Genomic DNA, 17,400 nt, shown 5'->3' with positions numbered 1-17,400 from the left:
CCAATTCAAGATGTACGATTATGACTACTTAGGACTTAGCTACACGTACATGTCAAAGTATTCAAGTAGAACAAGTGTCTTATAAAAATTGTAATTATTTGAATTAGCTCGTTGAAGAGACCTAATTTTAAAATATTAAGAAGGAATAAAAGGAACATTTCCTCAAGGCTAAAGAGGATGTAGTTAATAATCCATGCACATTAAGATAGCAAAATGGTAAGTAACAAAGGAGGATCTTTAGGACCCTCTATTCCACTCAATGGGATTGTAATTTATACAACTAATAACTGTTAAGTAGTTCAACCAGTTGGCTGGCGAGTTTATTTTCTTCACGTATCACCATATCAGCCCTTTAAAGTATTTGAGGTTCATCCTGTATTGTAACAAGACTTTGTAGATTAGTTCTACGTGCACAAACTAGAATTACCAAGATTTTACCGTACTTCTTTTTTGGTGCAGTTCGGCTCGTTTTCCTATAAAATAATTTAAAAAACAAAATATTAGAACTTAAAATCCAATAACCACAAATATATCAACAAAGTCTACAAAAATACAAATAAAATCAAATTTACCAATTGATTTTTTGCAATGAAGAACTGCCTCATAAATTGATCCATCATAATCACAAAAATCACCAATTGAATTAGAACTAGAAGACATCATCATTCTTTGTGAATCCTCACAATTATTATTTGTATCTTGTAGCATAGAAATACTTGAACAACTAAATTTTGATGAGCTCTGTTTCCTCAAGTAATAAACAGGCTTCAAAAAACAAAGATACTTGGCAAAGACTCTCTTGGTTGATCTCAAACACTTTTTTGGTAAACTAGAATATACTTGATTGATTGAAATTAGAGATTTTGATGGGCTTGAAGTGATGGGTAGGGAGTAATTTGAATGAGAATCATGAAAAGTGTCTTCAAGTGGTTCAATTTTGGAGATCTTTAATGGGCTTTTTGTTGTTGGGAAATTGAAATCTGGGGGATGTCTTAAGAATCTCTTTGAAGGTGTCATATTGGGATCCATAACAATGAAGGCTGCTTGATCAGATGGTTGAAGAGAGTCATCAAGACTTTGAAAAGATGTTTTTAGATTAATTAGCCATCTATATGAGAAGCTTTCAATTGGGAGTGTTGGTCTTGCTTCCATTGCTTCACCTCTCTCTCTCTCTCTCTCTCTCTCTTGAGTGGCAAGGCAAATTGAGTGAACATAGGAGCTCTAAATTGTATTTAATGGATTTAATTGAAGAGTGTTAGATGAAATCACTAATTCAACCTTTCTAAGGATAAGAGATGGGGAATGAGAATGTTGTCTTATTTTGACTAGGAAAAAGAGAAATCAGGGTAAAAGTTGTGAAAGGTAATATACATGATATTATGAATAACATCACTAGAAGTCTAAAGATGGGGTGGCAAGAAACTTTAGAGCTCTTATATCCACCTAACACCAATGGTCTGAATTGATTGTGGGATTTGATATCTTGTACAGGGGTTTCCAGGTCTCCCTTTCCCTTCTAAAGGCATAACTCCTTTAGCCACTAGTTTAACAAAACAACAATAGAAGAATATTTAAAGGCGCACAGTGTATGTGTTTACGGGTCTCCCTCCAGACAAATTTGAAAGAAAGTCTCCGAGAGGAAAATATTTGGGAGCAAATTGTGAACCAAAATCATTTAAATTTCATGGTTGTGTGTTAGACTCGTAGTTTAGTTAGGTTTTAGGACCGTTCCTGTAATCATTTAAATTTCTCGGTTGTCGTATTATATTGATGTATTAATGTCATTGTAATGATTAAAAGGAAAAAAAAGAAACACCCCTAAAAGTCTTGTTGAAGATTAACTAGTATAAGTATGCAAGTCAAAGCCTTTTTCAATGCGAATGGTTGTTTGCAAAAGGGTCTTCTTCCCTATGAATTGTTGTTTATTTTCATAAAGAAAGTGGTTGTTTATTAATCATAATCAAATACGTTTATAGTAAGCTACAGCATCTCCTTTGATAAATTTAATAGCTTTTGTGGCATATACATGCTCTTAGGGTGTTGGAAATAGAAATAGATAAACAATAATAACAAATGATTTTTTTTTTGTTTCCTCAAAAATTCTATCAACGTCGTAACCGTCAAACATGCTCGCATCGCCAACGTTCACCTAGCCAAGACTCTATAACAAATACATTCGTATAATGATTCTCCGTCTAATAGAAATCCAAAAATATCCAATTTAGGAATCATAACAGGAATATGCCATTTTTAATAGTTTCCAGTCTGTATATTTTTGTTTAATAACCAGATCTGAAACAAATCTTATCCCTCGGGGCCCTGGCCTTCTATCTACCACTAATAAAAAAATTCAGTATCTACCCACAAAAATGGCACCCCTTTCTTCACATATTGAAAACAAGTACTAGCAGAAATAATTTGAGGGTTTGGTGGAAAAAAAAGAAATCCTTTTTTCCCTTCAAACCCAGAAAGGATCTGAGTTATAAAAGGGAAAAAAGAATTTTTTTTTCAGGGGCCTAATTCTCTTTCTAATGGCAGACCAGAAGAAATGGGTAACCAGTGAGGAGCTTAAAAATCATAATAAACCAGGAGATCTATGGATTTCAATTCAAGGGAAAGTTTATAATGTGACAGATTGGGTTAAGAATCACCCAGGTGGTGATTCTCCTATTCTTAATCTTGCTGGTCAAGATGTTACAAATGCATTTGTTGCTTTTCATCCAGGATCAGCTTGGAAATATTTAGATCAGTTCTTTATTGGGTACTTAAAAGATTATCAAGTTTCAGAGGTTTCTAAAGATTATAGAAGACTTGTATCTGAGTTCACTAAATCAGGTTTATTTGAGAAAAAAGGTCATGGGGTTTTCATTTCTATGATTGTTATTGTGATTTTACTTTTCATAAGTGTTTATGGTGTTTTATGTTCAAATAATTTCTGGGTTCATCTTCTTTCTGGTGGATTAATGGGTGTTCTTTGGATTCAAAGTGGATGGTTAGGGCATGATTCTGGACATTATCAAATAATGTCAAGTCCTGGTTATAACAGATTTGCTCAGGTACTCACTGGGAATTGTCTTTCTGGTATTTGTATTGCTTGGTGGAAATGGAATCATAATGCTCATCATATAGCTTGTAATAGTCTTGATTTTGATCCAGATCTTCAACATATGCCATTTTTTGCTGTTTCTTCTCACTTCTTTAACTCACTAGTTTCTTACTTTTATGATAGAAAGATGAAATTTGATTCGTTTACTAGGTTTCTAGTGAGTTACCAACACATTACTTTCTATCCTGTTATGTGTTTAGCTAGAATCAATTTGTTTGCTCAATCATTCATCTTATTGATTTCAAAAAGAAGGGTTAGAAATAGATGGCAAGAAATTCTTGGTCTTCTTGTTTTCTGGACTTGGTTTCCTCTTCTTGTTTCTTACTTACCCAATTGGCAAGAAAGGGTTATGTTTGTAATTACAAGCTTTTCTGTCACTGGAATTCAACATGTTCAATTCTGCTTAAACCATTTTTCGTCGACTATATATCTTGGTCCTCCAAATGGGAATGATTGGTTTGAGAAACAAACAAAAGGGTCACTTGATATTTCATGTGCTTCTTGGATGGATTGGTTTCATGGTGGATTACAGTATCAAATTGAACATCATTTGTTTCCAAGATTACCTAGATGTCATTTGAGAAAGATTTCGCCTTTTGTTAAGGAACTTTGTATGAAGCATAACTTGCCTTACACAAGTGTGTCATTTTGGGAAGCAAATGTTTTAACCATTGAAACTCTTAGAAATGCAGCTTTACAAGCTAGAGATCTAACTAATCCGATACCGAAAAATTTGGTTTGGGAAGCTGTTAATACTCATGGTTGAACCTTGTTTTGGGGTTCTTGAATTGAACGTTTCGTTAACGATGTTCGTTGAACGAGATTTTGGAGTTTGGGTGGTTGGTGTTAGTGGGATTTGCAGGCATCGTTTGTTCGTATGAGGCGTTCTAGAAATGAGCATATCAATGTACTTGGTTTTTGCTCAATTGAAGATCGAGAGTCTGAAAATGTCTATGAGACCTGAAAGGATAATGTGAGTGATATCTTCTCTTTGCTTACTTGGATTTGTTTAATCTGAATTTCTTTCTGTGGTCTTTGAATTCTGTTTCTTTTCATGTAAGTTGTTTTTCTTAGTTGCATTGTTGAGTAAAGCAGTGTATGTAAGTCCGAAAGTTTCTTGCTTTCTGAATAATTCTAAAGCTTAGTTGAATCTCTCTCTCTCATGAATGTTTTACCTATTGTTTTTGGGAAATTTGGTTAACTTCATAATTCATATGTAAGCTTTGAACAAAGGGTTAGCATCGATTTTGCGCATACTCGCACAAATTCGTGCATATTTTTGGAATTTTGCACTTTGATTGTACCACTGATGTGCATTGACATGTTTGGTCTTGGGCCTCCTAATTGTTTTTTCTCCTTGAGAAAAGCAAGCAGAGGTCTTTGAAATGGACCCATTGTCAGGTTTCAGCCCATTTGGAGCCTACTTATCCCAAGAACAGAAAATCTGGAAGGCCTTAAAAATTGAATCCCATAATCAAGCACTCTTGTCCTATATATTACAAGTTCTAATCTTGATCATACTGTTGCTTCAGTATAGAACTGTCCCAGAGTAAATACCAGCAAGATCATTGGAAAGTGTCACTAAAATCTGATTAAGATTTTTGTGCCCATTTCACCAATCTACAAGTTTCACCAAACTATATATGTTGGTTGAATGGTTGGTTGGCAGGACTTGGTTTGGATGAATGGTTGGTTGGCTAAATGGCCAGTCAGATTGTATCTTTACAGCTACTGGTGATGGTATCATTGTTAGGTTAAACTCTTTTGTATGTTGTGGCGAATAAGAAACTTCAGTTCACTCCAAAGAAATTTAGGTCGATGCTTTTGGGTACAAAAGACTTCGTTGATCTCTCATGTTCATCTTCTTCACCATTATCACGAGTCATTCTGTCTCTACTCTCTCACCTTCTATTTCTCTTCCTCTCTTTCTCAGGTTTCGCCTGAATCCCTAAAAGAAAAGGAGAACAGGATAGAGACAAAAAGAGAGAAGGAAAAGGTAATGGTGATAGAGGCAGCATTAAGTTGAAAAAATGAAATATCACCCAAATACCTGGCAACCTAACTAGTGAACTTCCAGACCAAAAATGATCTGTTAAACTGAATCTCGTATCTTCAAACTCAACCTTCCTCAACAAAAATATGGTATTGATGAACTATAAAAACCAAAACATGAGGACCAAGGGTTTAAATCAAAGTACTCAAACCAACAGCTTTAATCTGTCAAAAATTACTAACACACTTCTTATTCATCGCAAAGTAAATCGACAAACACTCAAATCAAAGGTCTCAGGTTTTCAGAGGATGACGGTTAAAGCCGTTCAACCCCAATTGTTTTCTTCTTCATCGAAGCTATGAGTAGGATTCTAGTAGTCTCTATGTATATATGGAGAGGACAAAACTAATTTAAGTTTTAATTGCATATAATCACTCATCGTCTCACATAAAATCATAATCGTCAAGAGGATCATCGTACACCGCTACTGCATCATCAACTCCTTTATCAACATGGAGCTGTTTCTTCTTGGCCGCTGTTACATGGTAAAGACCAATTGATTATAACCCAAAACAATAATAAAATGAAGCCAAGAAAGAACAAAAAATAGGCAATAAGGCATCGGCTAAATCCCAACAATCGTGAAAGATTGAAGCTTTTTGCAAAAGGATGATTGATTCTTCGCCTTTCTAAACTTATCATCCCTCTTAAAACTAGTATCAACTACCCATTAGATAAAGGTTCATCAAAATTCCGTGTTTTAGACTTGAATTCATGAACAGTTCCTCATAATTCCCAAATGGGTCTCAAAATAAGACGATAATATTCGAAAATATGGGCATTTTCTCACCCTCTTTTTAATACAGTATTGAACTTCTAATTCGTTCAAGTAACAACAATAAAAACCTAAGATCAACTTTTTAGTTGTATGTTTTGAAGCAATAAGAGAGCAGCCTCTACCATAAAGTATAAAGTTGTGGTTTCGTCAATGGCAGAGGTAATTGTAAGATATATTGCAGGTATATATTCGAAAGGACAGACAAAAGTTCTGGTGCAACTAGGTTACCTGTTTTCTTCTTCCCAGCAGTGGCTTCTTTTTCTGCTTTGAGCTTTTCATTTGCAATTGCCATAACAGAAGAACCGATCTCTTTGGTGTCTGCTGCTTTCAGAGATGTCATTGACAGTCTCATAACTGCCTTGAGTAGACCTATATAATGGAAACTTTTCTGAAATGGAAGTAAACTTTGTCTCAGTAAGTATAGTTATAATAATGCAGGTACAATGTTACACTGATAAATCCCATTTAACATAATACTCTAAAGTAATTTTTTTTGAAAACATTGAAACCATATTTCATTCCATAAGTGATTAAATCACTGATTTACATGGATAATTGATTATTCCTCTCGGTTCGACATGAGAGTTACATAAGTAAATTCTCAGTTCGAATGTAAAGTACCTCATGAGGCGAGAGAAATTGACAAGACTCTGACGAAAAAGAAAGACGAAAGATAAAAGGATCCTAAAGATCACGAATGAAAAGACCCTAAAGGTCAAAATAACAGTACTAATACTAATGAACGGAAACATTTACAAAGCAAATTCAACACACCTCAAAAGGACGGAGTTTATGAGAGATTAGCTCTGCATACTCTAAGAAATCACTTTCTGACTTGGGAATGAAATTCTCAAGAGATTTCTCATCACCCTTCCGCCCAAAAAGTTCTGTTGTTGACTTGAAATCAGATTCCTCAACAAGCCTGTAATGGATAAGATGATTAAATACTAATCCACAAGGTCTCAGTGCTCGCAATATAAGATACTAAAAAATGTTCAGTAACATGATTCTGCATCCTAAGCTGGTCTGACAATGATAACGTGAGCAAATCGTTTTCTTAGTCCATCTAAATACTTATTTGCTGACAGATTAGGAACCCATAATAGAAATACAGAATGCTTCACAGTACCTTTGTTGGCGGAGCTTCTCAGCTAAAGGATCCAGAACCTCTTCCTTTGCTACTTCGACACTTTTCCCTTTCTTACTGCTTACTTTTTCCGTAGCTTTCTTTGTGCTCTTTCCTGCATTAGCTGCTGGGGCTGGGACAGGTGCCTGATCACAATCCATACAAATTTTTTGAACTTCAATGCATTTGACAGACTGAGATGCATATATGTGGTATGCTCAGTAAAATTAGTAAGTAAATATACATATATGTAGTATGTCCCACGAAGTGATAAAAGGGATAGTGCTACATATAAATCATATGTAATTGAGCATAACAAAAAGGCAGAAACCCAACAACTCTGTAGTCTATTCAACAAGATCAAACATAGATGTTCCTATCATTTTTATTGTCCTTTGAGTCTTAAGGTGGTTCAGTTTTACAAAAATCAATTGTTTCTTCTCAAGCCTTTACAGAAAAATATGAGCTACATAATCTGACACAAGTGGCAGGTTTTTGAAGAATAAGGTGAGCTCTGGTAGAGATATCAATGATCAAAAAACACTATTAGTTGGAGTTGAATGCCTGATAAATGGATAGCATTTAGACCCACTAAGCTGTCTTGATTAATCTCAAGTTAATACAGATAATACTCTAAACAGAATTACAATGAAGATGGCGTATAGCACTGAGGTTTACCGGAGTAGGCTCTTCTTCATCCTCCCAAGATTCCTTCACATCATCGTCATCTGCATCTTCATCATCCCAGTTACTTTTTGGTAGCTCCTTCTTCAAGATTGGTATTTCTGGCGTATTCTCTGCCAGAAAGATGGTATGTAGACTATAAATAAAATAACTAACCAAAAAAACCTCTGAAACAAGCTATGCTGAAGGCATGCTACTACGTAAGCAGGCAGCTTCATAAACTTAAGTTCAAAATTCCCAGTAGCTCTTTCAAGTTTTGGCCCGAAGGAGCGGCCTCAGATCCTCAAGTTCATTACGAAGCCAATAAAAACTAACTTGTCAATGGAAATATTTGTACTCCAACAACTTATATACTTCATTAACTTTTTTCCTTTTGTCAACAGCCACTCCCGAAGCATCCAAAAATACTTTATTTCAAGAAAAGGAAACTCCAAACAGAAGCAAATATTTCTTGTCAATCAGAAATTTAAGTCTCCAAACATTCAGACTAGTAAAGTTACAAGATAACACTAGAAAATTAGAACGGAAAAGGTTACCCCAGTCATCCTCCATCTTTCCAAACTGTTCAGTAATTTATCTTGAAACCGAAAGAGTGCAAAGTCAATCCTATAAAAGAACAAATAGATTGTGAATGGTATTAGTTTTGATTAAGAAAATAATAAATTGATATCTATTGCCCAAAAAATCCCTCATGTATCTTCAACAAAATATATATGGTATAAGTAGACTATTGTGTCTTCTACCGTCTTCTGGTAGAAGACACAAACAAATATGTCAATATAATACTTTTCTTTCACCGGGTAGCATCAAATAGTTTTGAAGATACCATTTACGATTTAAAATCACAGGTCTATTCTAAGTTCCAAACTTCTCAAAACATCAACTAAAGAACAGGGCAACTAAAGACAGGTACCGAGACATAAAAAAAGAACGGAGAATGTTTCAAACTCTGAATGATAATAAAATAAATGCTTAACCCTATAAACTCATACTTCCAGTTGATCTAACACATCCTATGGTCCCCTTGAAAATTAACTTTCTGACAATAGTGCCAAACTACAAAGTGGTAAAACCCATATCCAGATTCATCTTAACAATCCCATCCCCAACAAGTCATGGATGATTTCTCAGGAAAAGAGTGAATTCCGTGTTTCGTAATTTCATAGAAAACACAATAAAAAAAGAATAAAAAATAGAAAAATCACCTATATCTGAAACGGCAAAGATTGAACCGGCAGTAAGGAAAAGAATATCCTTCACCGACGAACAATTAACAATGATTTCACCTCACAATCAGAGTTCCTGCAACTTCCAATTTCGAATTCGTTAGGGGAATTTCGAGGAAACTTGAAGAACTTCCTACTACAAAAAGTGATTCGATAACAAAGCAATAAACTCTAAAAACCTAACCCCCAAACTTCACAAGAACAGATTAGTTTTAGAAACACAAGGCATAAATGCTAATTATATTACTAAATAAATATGAATAAAACTGATATAATGAAACCCTAATTTCATATACAACATAGAAAGTTAGAGAGAGAGAGAAAGTACCCAAAAGGCCAAAAGTAGAGATGGTGAAGAACCCTAATTCTTGTCTAGGTTACGAGTAGAATTTGTACGGAAAAAAGGAAACGGAAAACCTCTCTGGCGCCCTGAATAAATAGAGGCGTTTCGAGACTTATTGGAATCTGACGAGTCAAATCCTCAGTCGGTCGTCCAGGTCTGACTTGACCGTGGTACCTAGCTAAAACAATTATGGGCAATTTGTAAGAATAAAATCCTCATAAAGGGGCTCAAGGGGATATTTGGGGTGCCCTCGGCCCCTCCCACGTAAGTCAGATTGGGATTTTGTGGCCTAAGACCGAACAAATTATTGAGATTAAATATAGGGGTAATTTCTATAAAGGTCAAAATAATATTGAAATTGAGTAGAAAAGCACAAAACATTTGAAAATTATCATTCAGGTCAAAAATTGTGCAAATACTAAAATACCCCTTTTTGTCATTTTGTGTAACTAAATTCTTTATTTTTCTTTAAACTTTAAATCGATATAACTTTTGTTTGGGATGTCGGATTTCTATAAAAATTATATATTTAGAAATGATTTTTCATTAGCTTTCTAACAAGATCCACTTTCAATACTTTTTTTCAAAAAAAAAACCCAGAAAAAAACGGCGTTTTTTCCCTTTACGTTTTTCTGCAAACGTGTTTGCAACAATCTGTTATGCAAACGTGTTTGCAACAACCTGTTATGCAAACGTGTTTGCAACAACCTGTTATGCAAACGTGTTTGCAACAACCTGTTATGCAAACGTGTTTCCCAGAAAAAAAACGGTGTTTTTTCCCTTTACGTTTTTCTGCAAACATGTGTTTGCAACAATCTATTTTGCAAATAGGTGTTTGCAAACAAGTTTTGCAAACATGTGTTTGCAACAATCTGTTTTGCAAACATGTGTTTGCATAATGTAAACTGCAAACATGTCGTTACAAGGCATTGCTATATCAAGACGATGTGATAAGCCCGATAACTGTTGAATCAAGTTTAGTATAGTCCATTGTTGTAAGCCTAACACATATTTTGAACCAAAGCCAATATGAACTACTTTAAAAGTAATGAAACAAGTGAACAAGACCACTTTACACGAAGCAGATCAAAGTAACTATACTTTCTCATAATGTAAGTGTCATTTCAAACAAAGCAGGTGACATTTGAAGCAGAAAACAAAGAGACATCAAGTTCAGCAAAAGTTTTTTTTCTCTATTTGTTCTTAGAATACCTAAGCTTGGTGAAGAACCTCATGTTCCTGCCGGTATTGAACCTTTCCTCCCTGCGAGCCTTAGTCTCTTTGACACCCTGAGAGTTGGGAAACATAATTTTTTAACATTTAGTTAATGAATCTTCTATCTAAGGTTTCAAAAAATCATCTCTCCTTAGTCTTTAGAAGTCTACAACCACTCTTATAGTACGCAGAGAAATCTTCTCCAACTTGTGGAGGGATTGGCCCAGTCAACTTGTAATAGTAATGAAGATCCCTGGCATTTAAAAAAAAGAACAAAAGTAAGTAAAGTATCTTGTTATATGAATGGAGTAACGTTCCACTTTGTCTATCACGTCTTTTATTGCCGGACAACTTCTTTATTATCTTGATAGGCCTGGTTACAGATTCAGATTAAAACTTTCAAATCGAACAACAATTTCTTTTATTGATAAATCATATAAAATTAAACTAATGGACCACAACCTGTGAACAGAACTTGCACAAGCCACAACATAATAGAAAAAGCACCAATTTTGAAGAAGGTACTCACAGTCTTGTGAGATCCAGTAGATTGGTTACAACAGCAGGAAAAGACCAAACGATTGACACCACATAAACTTCCCTGTAAGTGAAAGGTAACCACAATAAAGAAAGACGACAGAAAAGAAATTCATAGTCAACTAATCTAAAATCGATCTTATCCCGCACCAATCAATATTTAACTTGATTACCCTCACACTTGAACTATCCAAAATTCAGAATGAAGTTATCTATTTGAATTGAACAAAAAATTCTAATCATCTAAACACACAAATAGAAATGCAAAATAAAGAACAAATTTGTGTATGTTAGATAAACCACTAAGAATTAACAAAGTAAAATTGATGGCTACTCTCTTTAGCTGTACTTTTCTTATTAGATCTGATCCCTACTACCTTCTTAACTTTTCTTATTAGACATCACAACATGAACCAGCATTATCATGACCAACAAACAACCATCAAAACAAGATTAATATGTAAAATCAAAGTTTTTTTTATGATTCTAGAATTAATTAACACATGCATGGATGTCAAACAATTTCAGGGAAGTTTCAAGAATCAAGAAGCAAAAGAAATGGGGATCGAACATAAAAAATCTTAGAGAGAAAGAGTAGGAAATGATACTCACCACTTATACCTCAGGTAGTAACCATCAATTGGAGCAGATTCAGAACCATCTTCATTAGTAAGAGAACCATCAGGTCGCCACAGTAGTAAGTAGGGCGTAAGCTCACAACCAACAATCTGAATGTCTGACGGAAGATATAGTCGTGCCACACTCAGCATGCTTCCAACACCAAGAATTTCTCACAACAACTTTTATCTTCTTCTTCCTTTTCTTCTTCAAACTCAAATCCTAACCCTGATAAAATCACCTTAATTTCAAATCTCAAAGATTGGATAAAACTATACAGATCCGCCATTACTTGTCCTCTGAATACGCCAGTTTTGAATCCAACTTAAACCTACAAAAGCAAAAAATCTCTCAGACATGCATAAGAAAACCCTAAAATCCTCAAGTAAACACAACACTCAAATGTTTACTGTATAATTCATTATCTCTAGAATCCCTAAAATTCTCAAATAAACCATAAACTGGAATTTCTCCTTTCTCTATAGGTTTTGTTTTCAATTTTTCATCAAAGAAGCAGATAATTCATCCATTATTCAAGTTTGTGGGTTCCAGAAATTGAAGAAGAAAAAGAAGAATCGGAGAAGGGGAAGAGCAACAAGAAAAAACCCTAAATTTCGGCTTGCAGAGAGAACGTGAACTTTAAGGAGCAAGGGCACTTTTGGAATGAGAAAAATTAAAAATGACCTTTCTACTAATTATTCATATTATATTAGACTTAATATATCACTACTCATAATAATCTGGTAATTTCTACCTAATAGAAAAAAGTCTAGGCTTTTTTTAGTTATTATCATAATTTTTTGAACCTAAACAACCATTTTCCCTTAAATATATTAACGTAGACCTAGATTCGGCTTAGGCGCTTAGCCTAGACTGGTAACCTCTATCGTCGTATGCGAGGATGCATCGTCTCTCGGAATTACAAGATTACTTTGTAAACGTCTTTAGAGAAAGTTATTTTGTGCCCTTGGATATTTTCTAGCTACCCCAGCTACATCTATTTTATAAAATATGTTCTATTTCTCTATAATATATGCAATCTTGATCTTTAAAAACTTGGTAGAGTATTGTAGTTTTGAAAATGAAAATATATATTTCAAATAACGAATTTGACTTGGTATATTTGAGGTGATTCTGTAGCAATCGTCTAATCTTCATACATTAGGTGGACGAGATTAAAAAAAATATGGTTCTTTTCACCTAATCATATAAGTCATCAATGACATTATCCAATAAGGGATGTCTAATAAGTTATAACCATCGTCTTCATACCTCAATATATGTAAGCACACCACACGTGATTTATTAGAATAGAAACAAAATATTTAAGATTAAAATCTCCAAGTATTACTTGCAAACGAAATGTATCTATAATATAATGGGAAATTTTAAAGCAATTCCCATGGTAAACAATTTAATGAAAATATTACCTCTCTTTAGTTAGTAAGAAATTTATGTATTACTTTCGCAATGAACGTGTCTGGCAAGACAATATGTTGAAAATATTAGTACATGATTTTATGAAAAACCGGCTATTGTAATTAAGGTAAATTCAATGGACCATATATGAAATTCGTCCAATTCCATCTATGCTTGAAAACACAAGTCAGATGATATGTCCAGGTGGCGCGTCACGTCGCCGGGATTCCCACATGGCATATCACCATTGTTGAAAATAAATCTCCAAGATCTTCTAATAACAAATATTCCATATCTGCTCTCTACCTTATGAACTTCCCTTCTAATCACAAATATTCTAATAGTTAATTACTTCAAATCTTCCTCTAATCTTTCTTTCTTTATTTTTTTCAAACTTCTAGGGCTATAATACTCCTAATCCAACATTTCTCAAATAAAAAGAAAACCTCTCACTTTGAATCTTATTGTTATGAAAAAAGAATATGAAATTCAACAACAATCAGATAAGAACTTGGATGATTTTTCCATGGAAACCAGCAAGAGCTTCATTCATGCTTTAAGTGTTAGTTTCTCCCTCATGTTTACTTTTTTTTAATCTTTAAGACTGAGTCGTTTTTGTTTAAAAGTTAATTTGAATTTGGGATGGAATCATGGAAGTATGATTGATTTGATGTATTGTTTGTTTTTAAAATCTAAAATCAAATTTTTATGCAATTTAATTGTGTAATTTGAGCTATGATTTATTTTTACTATTTTAACAAACTCAAATATTGGGGAAGGTGAATAAAAAAGGGTTATAACGATAAAAACAGTGAAGCAAACTCATTCTAATAGCTTATCAATTTATTAGTATTTTCATTTTAAGGTGAAAAGGTTATTTAACCGTACAAAAATGGTTTTTTATAATTATAATAATTTATTTTAGTGATTATTATAACATAGTCATGGGAAATTCCTTTACCATGGTCCCAGTGCTCCGTTTTTTACCACAAATATTATTTGATTCAAGTTTAATTTTCTTTTCCCGGTTTATCTTTTAACGTTTTAGGATTTAAAGAGCTTAAGGCATGAACTTTATTCTGCCGCTGAATACTGCGAACAATCTTATCACAACGGTGAGCAGAAAAAGATGTAAGAGTATACTTCTGAATAACTACACAATTTGCTCATCACTTTAATCAGATGTCAAGCAACAACCAATTAGGTTTTTTTGTGTGCCAGGGTAATGGAGCATGTGAAAGACTATGCAACAGGAGCCCTTGTCAATACTATTGACCACCTTGGAATGGTTACATATGAACTAACCGATCTCATTGAACAACAAACACTAGATATCTCATCAATGGAACTAAAATTTACATCCCTAAATCGGGTATCTATTTTTCACATCTAGTTTGAATTTGCGATCTTTGTATTTCTGACAGCAGTGAATTATGTACCACCTTTGTCTTTAGTCATATTGTTCTTGATTAAGGCACAATCAAGGCCCACTAGTCTTGTTTCCTCAAGGTACATTTATTTCTTATGCGACAACCCCATAGGGTTTTCCATGATCCAGATGCCGACCCAACCTAAAAGGCCTAGATTATATTAAGAGAAAGGAGTTTTGTACCCAAGTTTGGGAGGCCTTTCTAGTTAAGCAATGTGGGACTAATGGTGTGTTTGGATGACGGAATGAGTCTTTGGGATTCATGAATGTTTTACGCATAATCCATCACCATAAGAGACCCTTCTTATTACCATTTGATGTAACACCTGTCTTTATACTAGTCATAGTGCCCTTGATTTAGGTACCACCTAGGTTTTCCTTAGCATGAGACCAACCTAGACTTCAGTTTCTCCATGTAGCCTGTCTAGGGGCCAAACCAATCTAAAAGGCCTAGCCAATATATAAGACAAGTGCTCATGAGTAATGTCTGAAAGATCTTGGTAATATCAGGAACTTCTTACTTGCCAGACTTACATGAACAGAAGAGGTCTAAAGCAGCATCATTTGTTACCAGTCATTCCAAGACACCATAAGCATTATATATTACCAAGTAAGTCCCAAATCTGTTAGTTTCATTGTATTAGTTGGTGACTAAAAAAACAGTAGGAGAAATCATAGATTGCTTGATTTTCTGTTAATTGATCCTCCAAACTAGATTTTCCGAATAATGACGTTCACTTTAGCCCACAAATAGAGATGGATGCAAGGCAGAAACTTCTTCAAGCAAAACCACTCATTTATCATGCAGGTAAACTCTTATAGTGACCAACTTCATTTAGTACCCTCTAATTTTTTTTGTTCTTCTTCTATTTAGATGAATAATAACTTCGAATATCTATCTTGGCATATTGTATCAGAAACTATATCTTCCTTCCATCATGGTACTCAAAATCAGTCGACAAGGTAATTTAGTCTTACTCGCGTTTAACTTCCAAAGTTATGGTTTCTAAAGTGTCCCCGGGGGCTAAAGTTTTCGACATGATTGTGCAGAACCACAATGCCGAAAGCTCCAAGAGCAATTGTTGGAACCTTTCAGCTGCTAGGTATTTTCCCTTACGCAGTGGTAGTGTTGTGAAATACCTAGTTCTCACGTTTCTGACTCTTGGAACTTTTTTTATCTACATTTCAATTCAAATCTCGTTTATGAAACAAGTAGTATTTTCTTTATGTTATTTTTGTAACTCTAGATGATGGGGAGACTATTTCATCAAATCCGTTATCTCGCCAATATCACTCATCTATTAGAGGACCTGCTTCAAATATAACTCGGCAATCAGTTGGTGTCACAGGGAGGGTAATGCTAAATTTAACATAAGTAACAAGAAAAGAAAACCTTATGATACTTTCATATGCAGGTTTTCCTTTTTTTGGGTCTGAAAACTAATGATCAAATTTTTCGTACTTGCAGGAGAATTTGAGGGTCTCGAGATCAGTCAATAATGCATCTGGGAGGAATATAGCGGAGGAGGCTACTCAACTAAGTAATCTTGATTCATTTAGTTTAGCAAGTCCACCATCAAAAAAGTTTCAGTGGAATTTATCACCCGAAACTAAGTATTCCTTCAAATGGACTCGAAAGCAGTTAGTAAGGTAATCCCGATGGAATTTAGTTTCCGTGGTTTATATATGGTTCCTAACATGTCCTCGGGTATGCACGAACTAAGTGGTTTCGACATTATCGTTTAGCTTCCAAGACTCAAGAGCCGCGGGAGCAACTGTTAGAGTCTTTCAGCCGCGAGGTATTTACTATCCAGAATCCTATGCCCGACTATGGCCCAAATATTTAACTTTCCTTCCCTTACTATTTGAAGCGGTTACTTGTTATCGTATTTTCTGCCATAAATAAGTTATAATTTCTCATTTTAGCCACTCTTTATAATTCTAGATGGTGAAGATTCTGATTCAACAAATTCTGCATCCAGTCAAAATATTCGAAACCACTCGGCTCCTACTAAACCTGCTCCAAATGTAGGTCTTCCATCGCTTCGTGTCACTAAACCGGTAAGCTCGTCCATAACATAACCATCTTTAGTACAATATTGAGGATCCAACTAACTTAGTGTTTACTTCAACAAAAAAAAAACTTAGTGTCGGATTTTTTTCTTATTTGCAGGATAATTTGGGAGAAGACTTGAAATCAAGAACAACACACAAATCGTTCGACAAAGCATATCGGAAGATTAAACAAGTACCTGGTCATAGCAAAGTAGCGCTGTCTGAATTCCTTGCTAAACAAAAAACCAGACAACTGAATGCCAATAGTCTTCCAGGATTTTCCTTTCTAAATAGAAAAAAATAAAATAGAGATTAGTGTCATGTGATAAATAGCAATAAACATATCAGATTATGAATGTTATTATCGATCTTCTCAGTGAATGTAGACCACATTTGAATTATGCAATTTGAATAAAGTCCATTGCCATCCACAATCTTGCATTTGCGCACGTTTTTAGGTTCCTTTTAGTAGTGTGTTTACTAAACAACTTGATCATGTCATTCCAACGTATCTCGGTAGGATGTGAAGAGACTTAACTTTAAGAACTAAGGAAATTAATCATGACTTGGATATAGGCTCAGTACATCATAGGAAAAGCTACCGCCGACATAAAAAAATCTTAAATGTTGTTTTAAATACACCAACCTTAATCTTGCATAACTCCCATGAAATAATTATCTCAAGAACTATTTCGGATTCTCATTATATGTTGTTTAAAATAATGGCATGAGAATCCAATTTGTAAGGGAAATCCGTAAACCAGATGCATTTTGCTCTCTCATGGACTATTTCAAGATGAATTTTTGACAT

At 34.4% G+C, this 17,400-nt stretch overlaps 5 protein-coding genes across 8 annotated transcripts; 2 read left to right on the top strand and 3 right to left on the bottom strand.

Moving 5' to 3' along the window:
- Nucleotides 1-60: 60 nt before the first annotated feature.
- LOC147534293 (putative membrane-associated kinase regulator 6) lies at nt 61-1,483 on the bottom strand. Its single transcript, XM_086647076.1, has 2 exons — nt 573-1,483; nt 61-473 (listed from the first exon to the last, which is right to left on the bottom strand). The coding sequence occupies exons 1-2, from the start codon at nt 1,150-1,152 to the stop codon at nt 424-426; spliced, it is 630 nt and encodes a 209-aa protein (XP_086503202.1). The 5' UTR covers nt 1,153-1,483; the 3' UTR covers nt 61-423.
- Nucleotides 1,484-2,117: 634 nt separating this feature from the next.
- On the top strand, nt 2,118-4,260 carry LOC147534292 (delta(8)-fatty-acid desaturase-like). The gene has a single exon (XM_086647072.1). The coding sequence runs from the start codon at nt 2,532-2,534 to the stop codon at nt 3,870-3,872; it is 1,341 nt and encodes a 446-aa protein (XP_086503198.1). The 5' UTR covers nt 2,118-2,531; the 3' UTR covers nt 3,873-4,260.
- A 1,029-nt stretch (nt 4,261-5,289) lies between these two features.
- On the bottom strand, nt 5,290-9,511 carry LOC147534291 (uncharacterized). Of its 2 annotated transcripts, none has more exons than XM_086647074.1 (8): nt 9,302-9,511; nt 8,953-9,049; nt 8,284-8,353; nt 7,742-7,860; nt 7,067-7,209; nt 6,712-6,859; nt 6,166-6,325; nt 5,290-5,634 (listed from the first exon to the last, which is right to left on the bottom strand). In XM_086647074.1, exons 3-8 carry the CDS (start codon nt 8,297-8,299, stop codon nt 5,543-5,545), a joined length of 678 nt encoding a protein of 225 aa, XP_086503200.1. In that variant the 5' UTR covers nt 8,300-8,353; nt 8,953-9,049; nt 9,302-9,511; the 3' UTR covers nt 5,290-5,542. The 2 variants fall into 2 exon arrangements, with proteins under 2 accessions (XP_086503200.1, XP_086503201.1); XM_086647075.1 differs by having other exon boundaries at nt 8,953-9,055; nt 9,302-9,423.
- Nucleotides 9,512-10,387: 876 nt separating this feature from the next.
- On the bottom strand, nt 10,388-12,502 carry LOC147534290 (uncharacterized). Of its 3 annotated transcripts, none has more exons than XM_086650406.1 (4): nt 12,293-12,389; nt 11,681-12,017; nt 11,061-11,132; nt 10,388-10,784 (listed from the first exon to the last, which is right to left on the bottom strand). In XM_086650406.1, the coding sequence occupies exons 2-4, from the start codon at nt 11,836-11,838 to the stop codon at nt 10,673-10,675; spliced, it is 342 nt and encodes a 113-aa protein (XP_086506532.1). In that variant the 5' UTR covers nt 11,839-12,017; nt 12,293-12,389; the 3' UTR covers nt 10,388-10,672. The 3 variants fall into 3 exon arrangements, with proteins under 3 accessions (XP_086506532.1, XP_086506531.1, XP_086506530.1); XM_086650405.1 differs by having other exon boundaries at nt 12,097-12,295; XM_086650404.1 differs by having other exon boundaries at nt 11,681-12,502.
- Nucleotides 12,503-13,429: 927 nt separating this feature from the next.
- LOC147534289 (protein ABIL1-like) lies at nt 13,430-17,005 on the top strand. Its single transcript, XM_086650703.1, has 12 exons — nt 13,430-13,667; nt 14,154-14,236; nt 14,327-14,477; nt 15,045-15,144; nt 15,250-15,342; nt 15,452-15,497; nt 15,585-15,637; nt 15,782-15,888; nt 16,003-16,184; nt 16,281-16,333; nt 16,480-16,595; nt 16,708-17,005. Exons 1-12 carry the CDS (start codon nt 13,575-13,577, stop codon nt 16,891-16,893), a joined length of 1,263 nt encoding a protein of 420 aa, XP_086506829.1. The 5' UTR covers nt 13,430-13,574; the 3' UTR covers nt 16,894-17,005.
- Nucleotides 17,006-17,400: the final 395 nt, after the last annotated feature.

The sequence above is a fragment of the Eschscholzia californica genome, unplaced genomic scaffold (assembly GCF_041429995.1).
Source record: "Eschscholzia californica isolate CP2 unplaced genomic scaffold, dmEscCali1.0.p SCAF_6, whole genome shotgun sequence".
NCBI classification, from domain to species: domain Eukaryota; kingdom Viridiplantae; phylum Streptophyta; class Magnoliopsida; order Ranunculales; family Papaveraceae; genus Eschscholzia; species Eschscholzia californica.
This window is presented reverse-complemented; position numbering and strand designations above follow the sequence as displayed.

Coding starts and splice junctions, on each gene's coding strand:
- LOC147534289 (XM_086650703.1), top strand. CDS start 13,575: ATGAAAAAAGAATATGAAATTCAACAACAATCAGATAAGAACTTGGAT. Junction 13,668..14,153: donor GCTTCATTCATGCTTTAAGT/GTTAGTTTCTCC, acceptor TTAACGTTTTAG/GATTTAAAGAGCTTAAGGCA. Junction 15,498..15,584: donor ACTCAAAATCAGTCGACAAG/GTAATTTAGTCT, acceptor ATGATTGTGCAG/AACCACAATGCCGAAAGCTC.
- LOC147534293 (XM_086647076.1), bottom strand. CDS start 1,152: ATGGAAGCAAGACCAACACTCCCAATTGAAAGCTTCTCATATAGATGG. Junction 474..572: donor TCATTGCAAAAAATCAATTG/GTAAATTTGATT, acceptor ATTATTTTATAG/GAAAACGAGCCGAACTGCAC.
- LOC147534290 (XM_086650404.1), bottom strand. CDS start 11,838: ATGCTGAGTGTGGCACGACTATATCTTCCGTCAGACATTCAGATTGTT. Junction 11,133..11,680: donor TACTACCTGAGGTATAAGTG/GTGAGTATCATT, acceptor TTTCACTTACAG/GGAAGTTTATGTGGTGTCAA. Junction 10,785..11,060: donor CTACTGGATCTCACAAGACT/GTGAGTACCTTC, acceptor TTTAAATGCCAG/GGATCTTCATTACTATTACA.
- LOC147534291 (XM_086647074.1), bottom strand. Junction 7,210..7,741: donor ATGAAGAAGAGCCTACTCCG/GTAAACCTCAGT, acceptor GATTGTGATCAG/GCACCTGTCCCAGCCCCAGC. Junction 6,326..6,711: donor ATAAACTCCGTCCTTTTGAG/GTGTGTTGAATT, acceptor CTTCCATTTCAG/AAAAGTTTCCATTATATAGG.
- LOC147534292 (XM_086647072.1), top strand. CDS start 2,532: ATGGCAGACCAGAAGAAATGGGTAACCAGTGAGGAGCTTAAAAATCAT.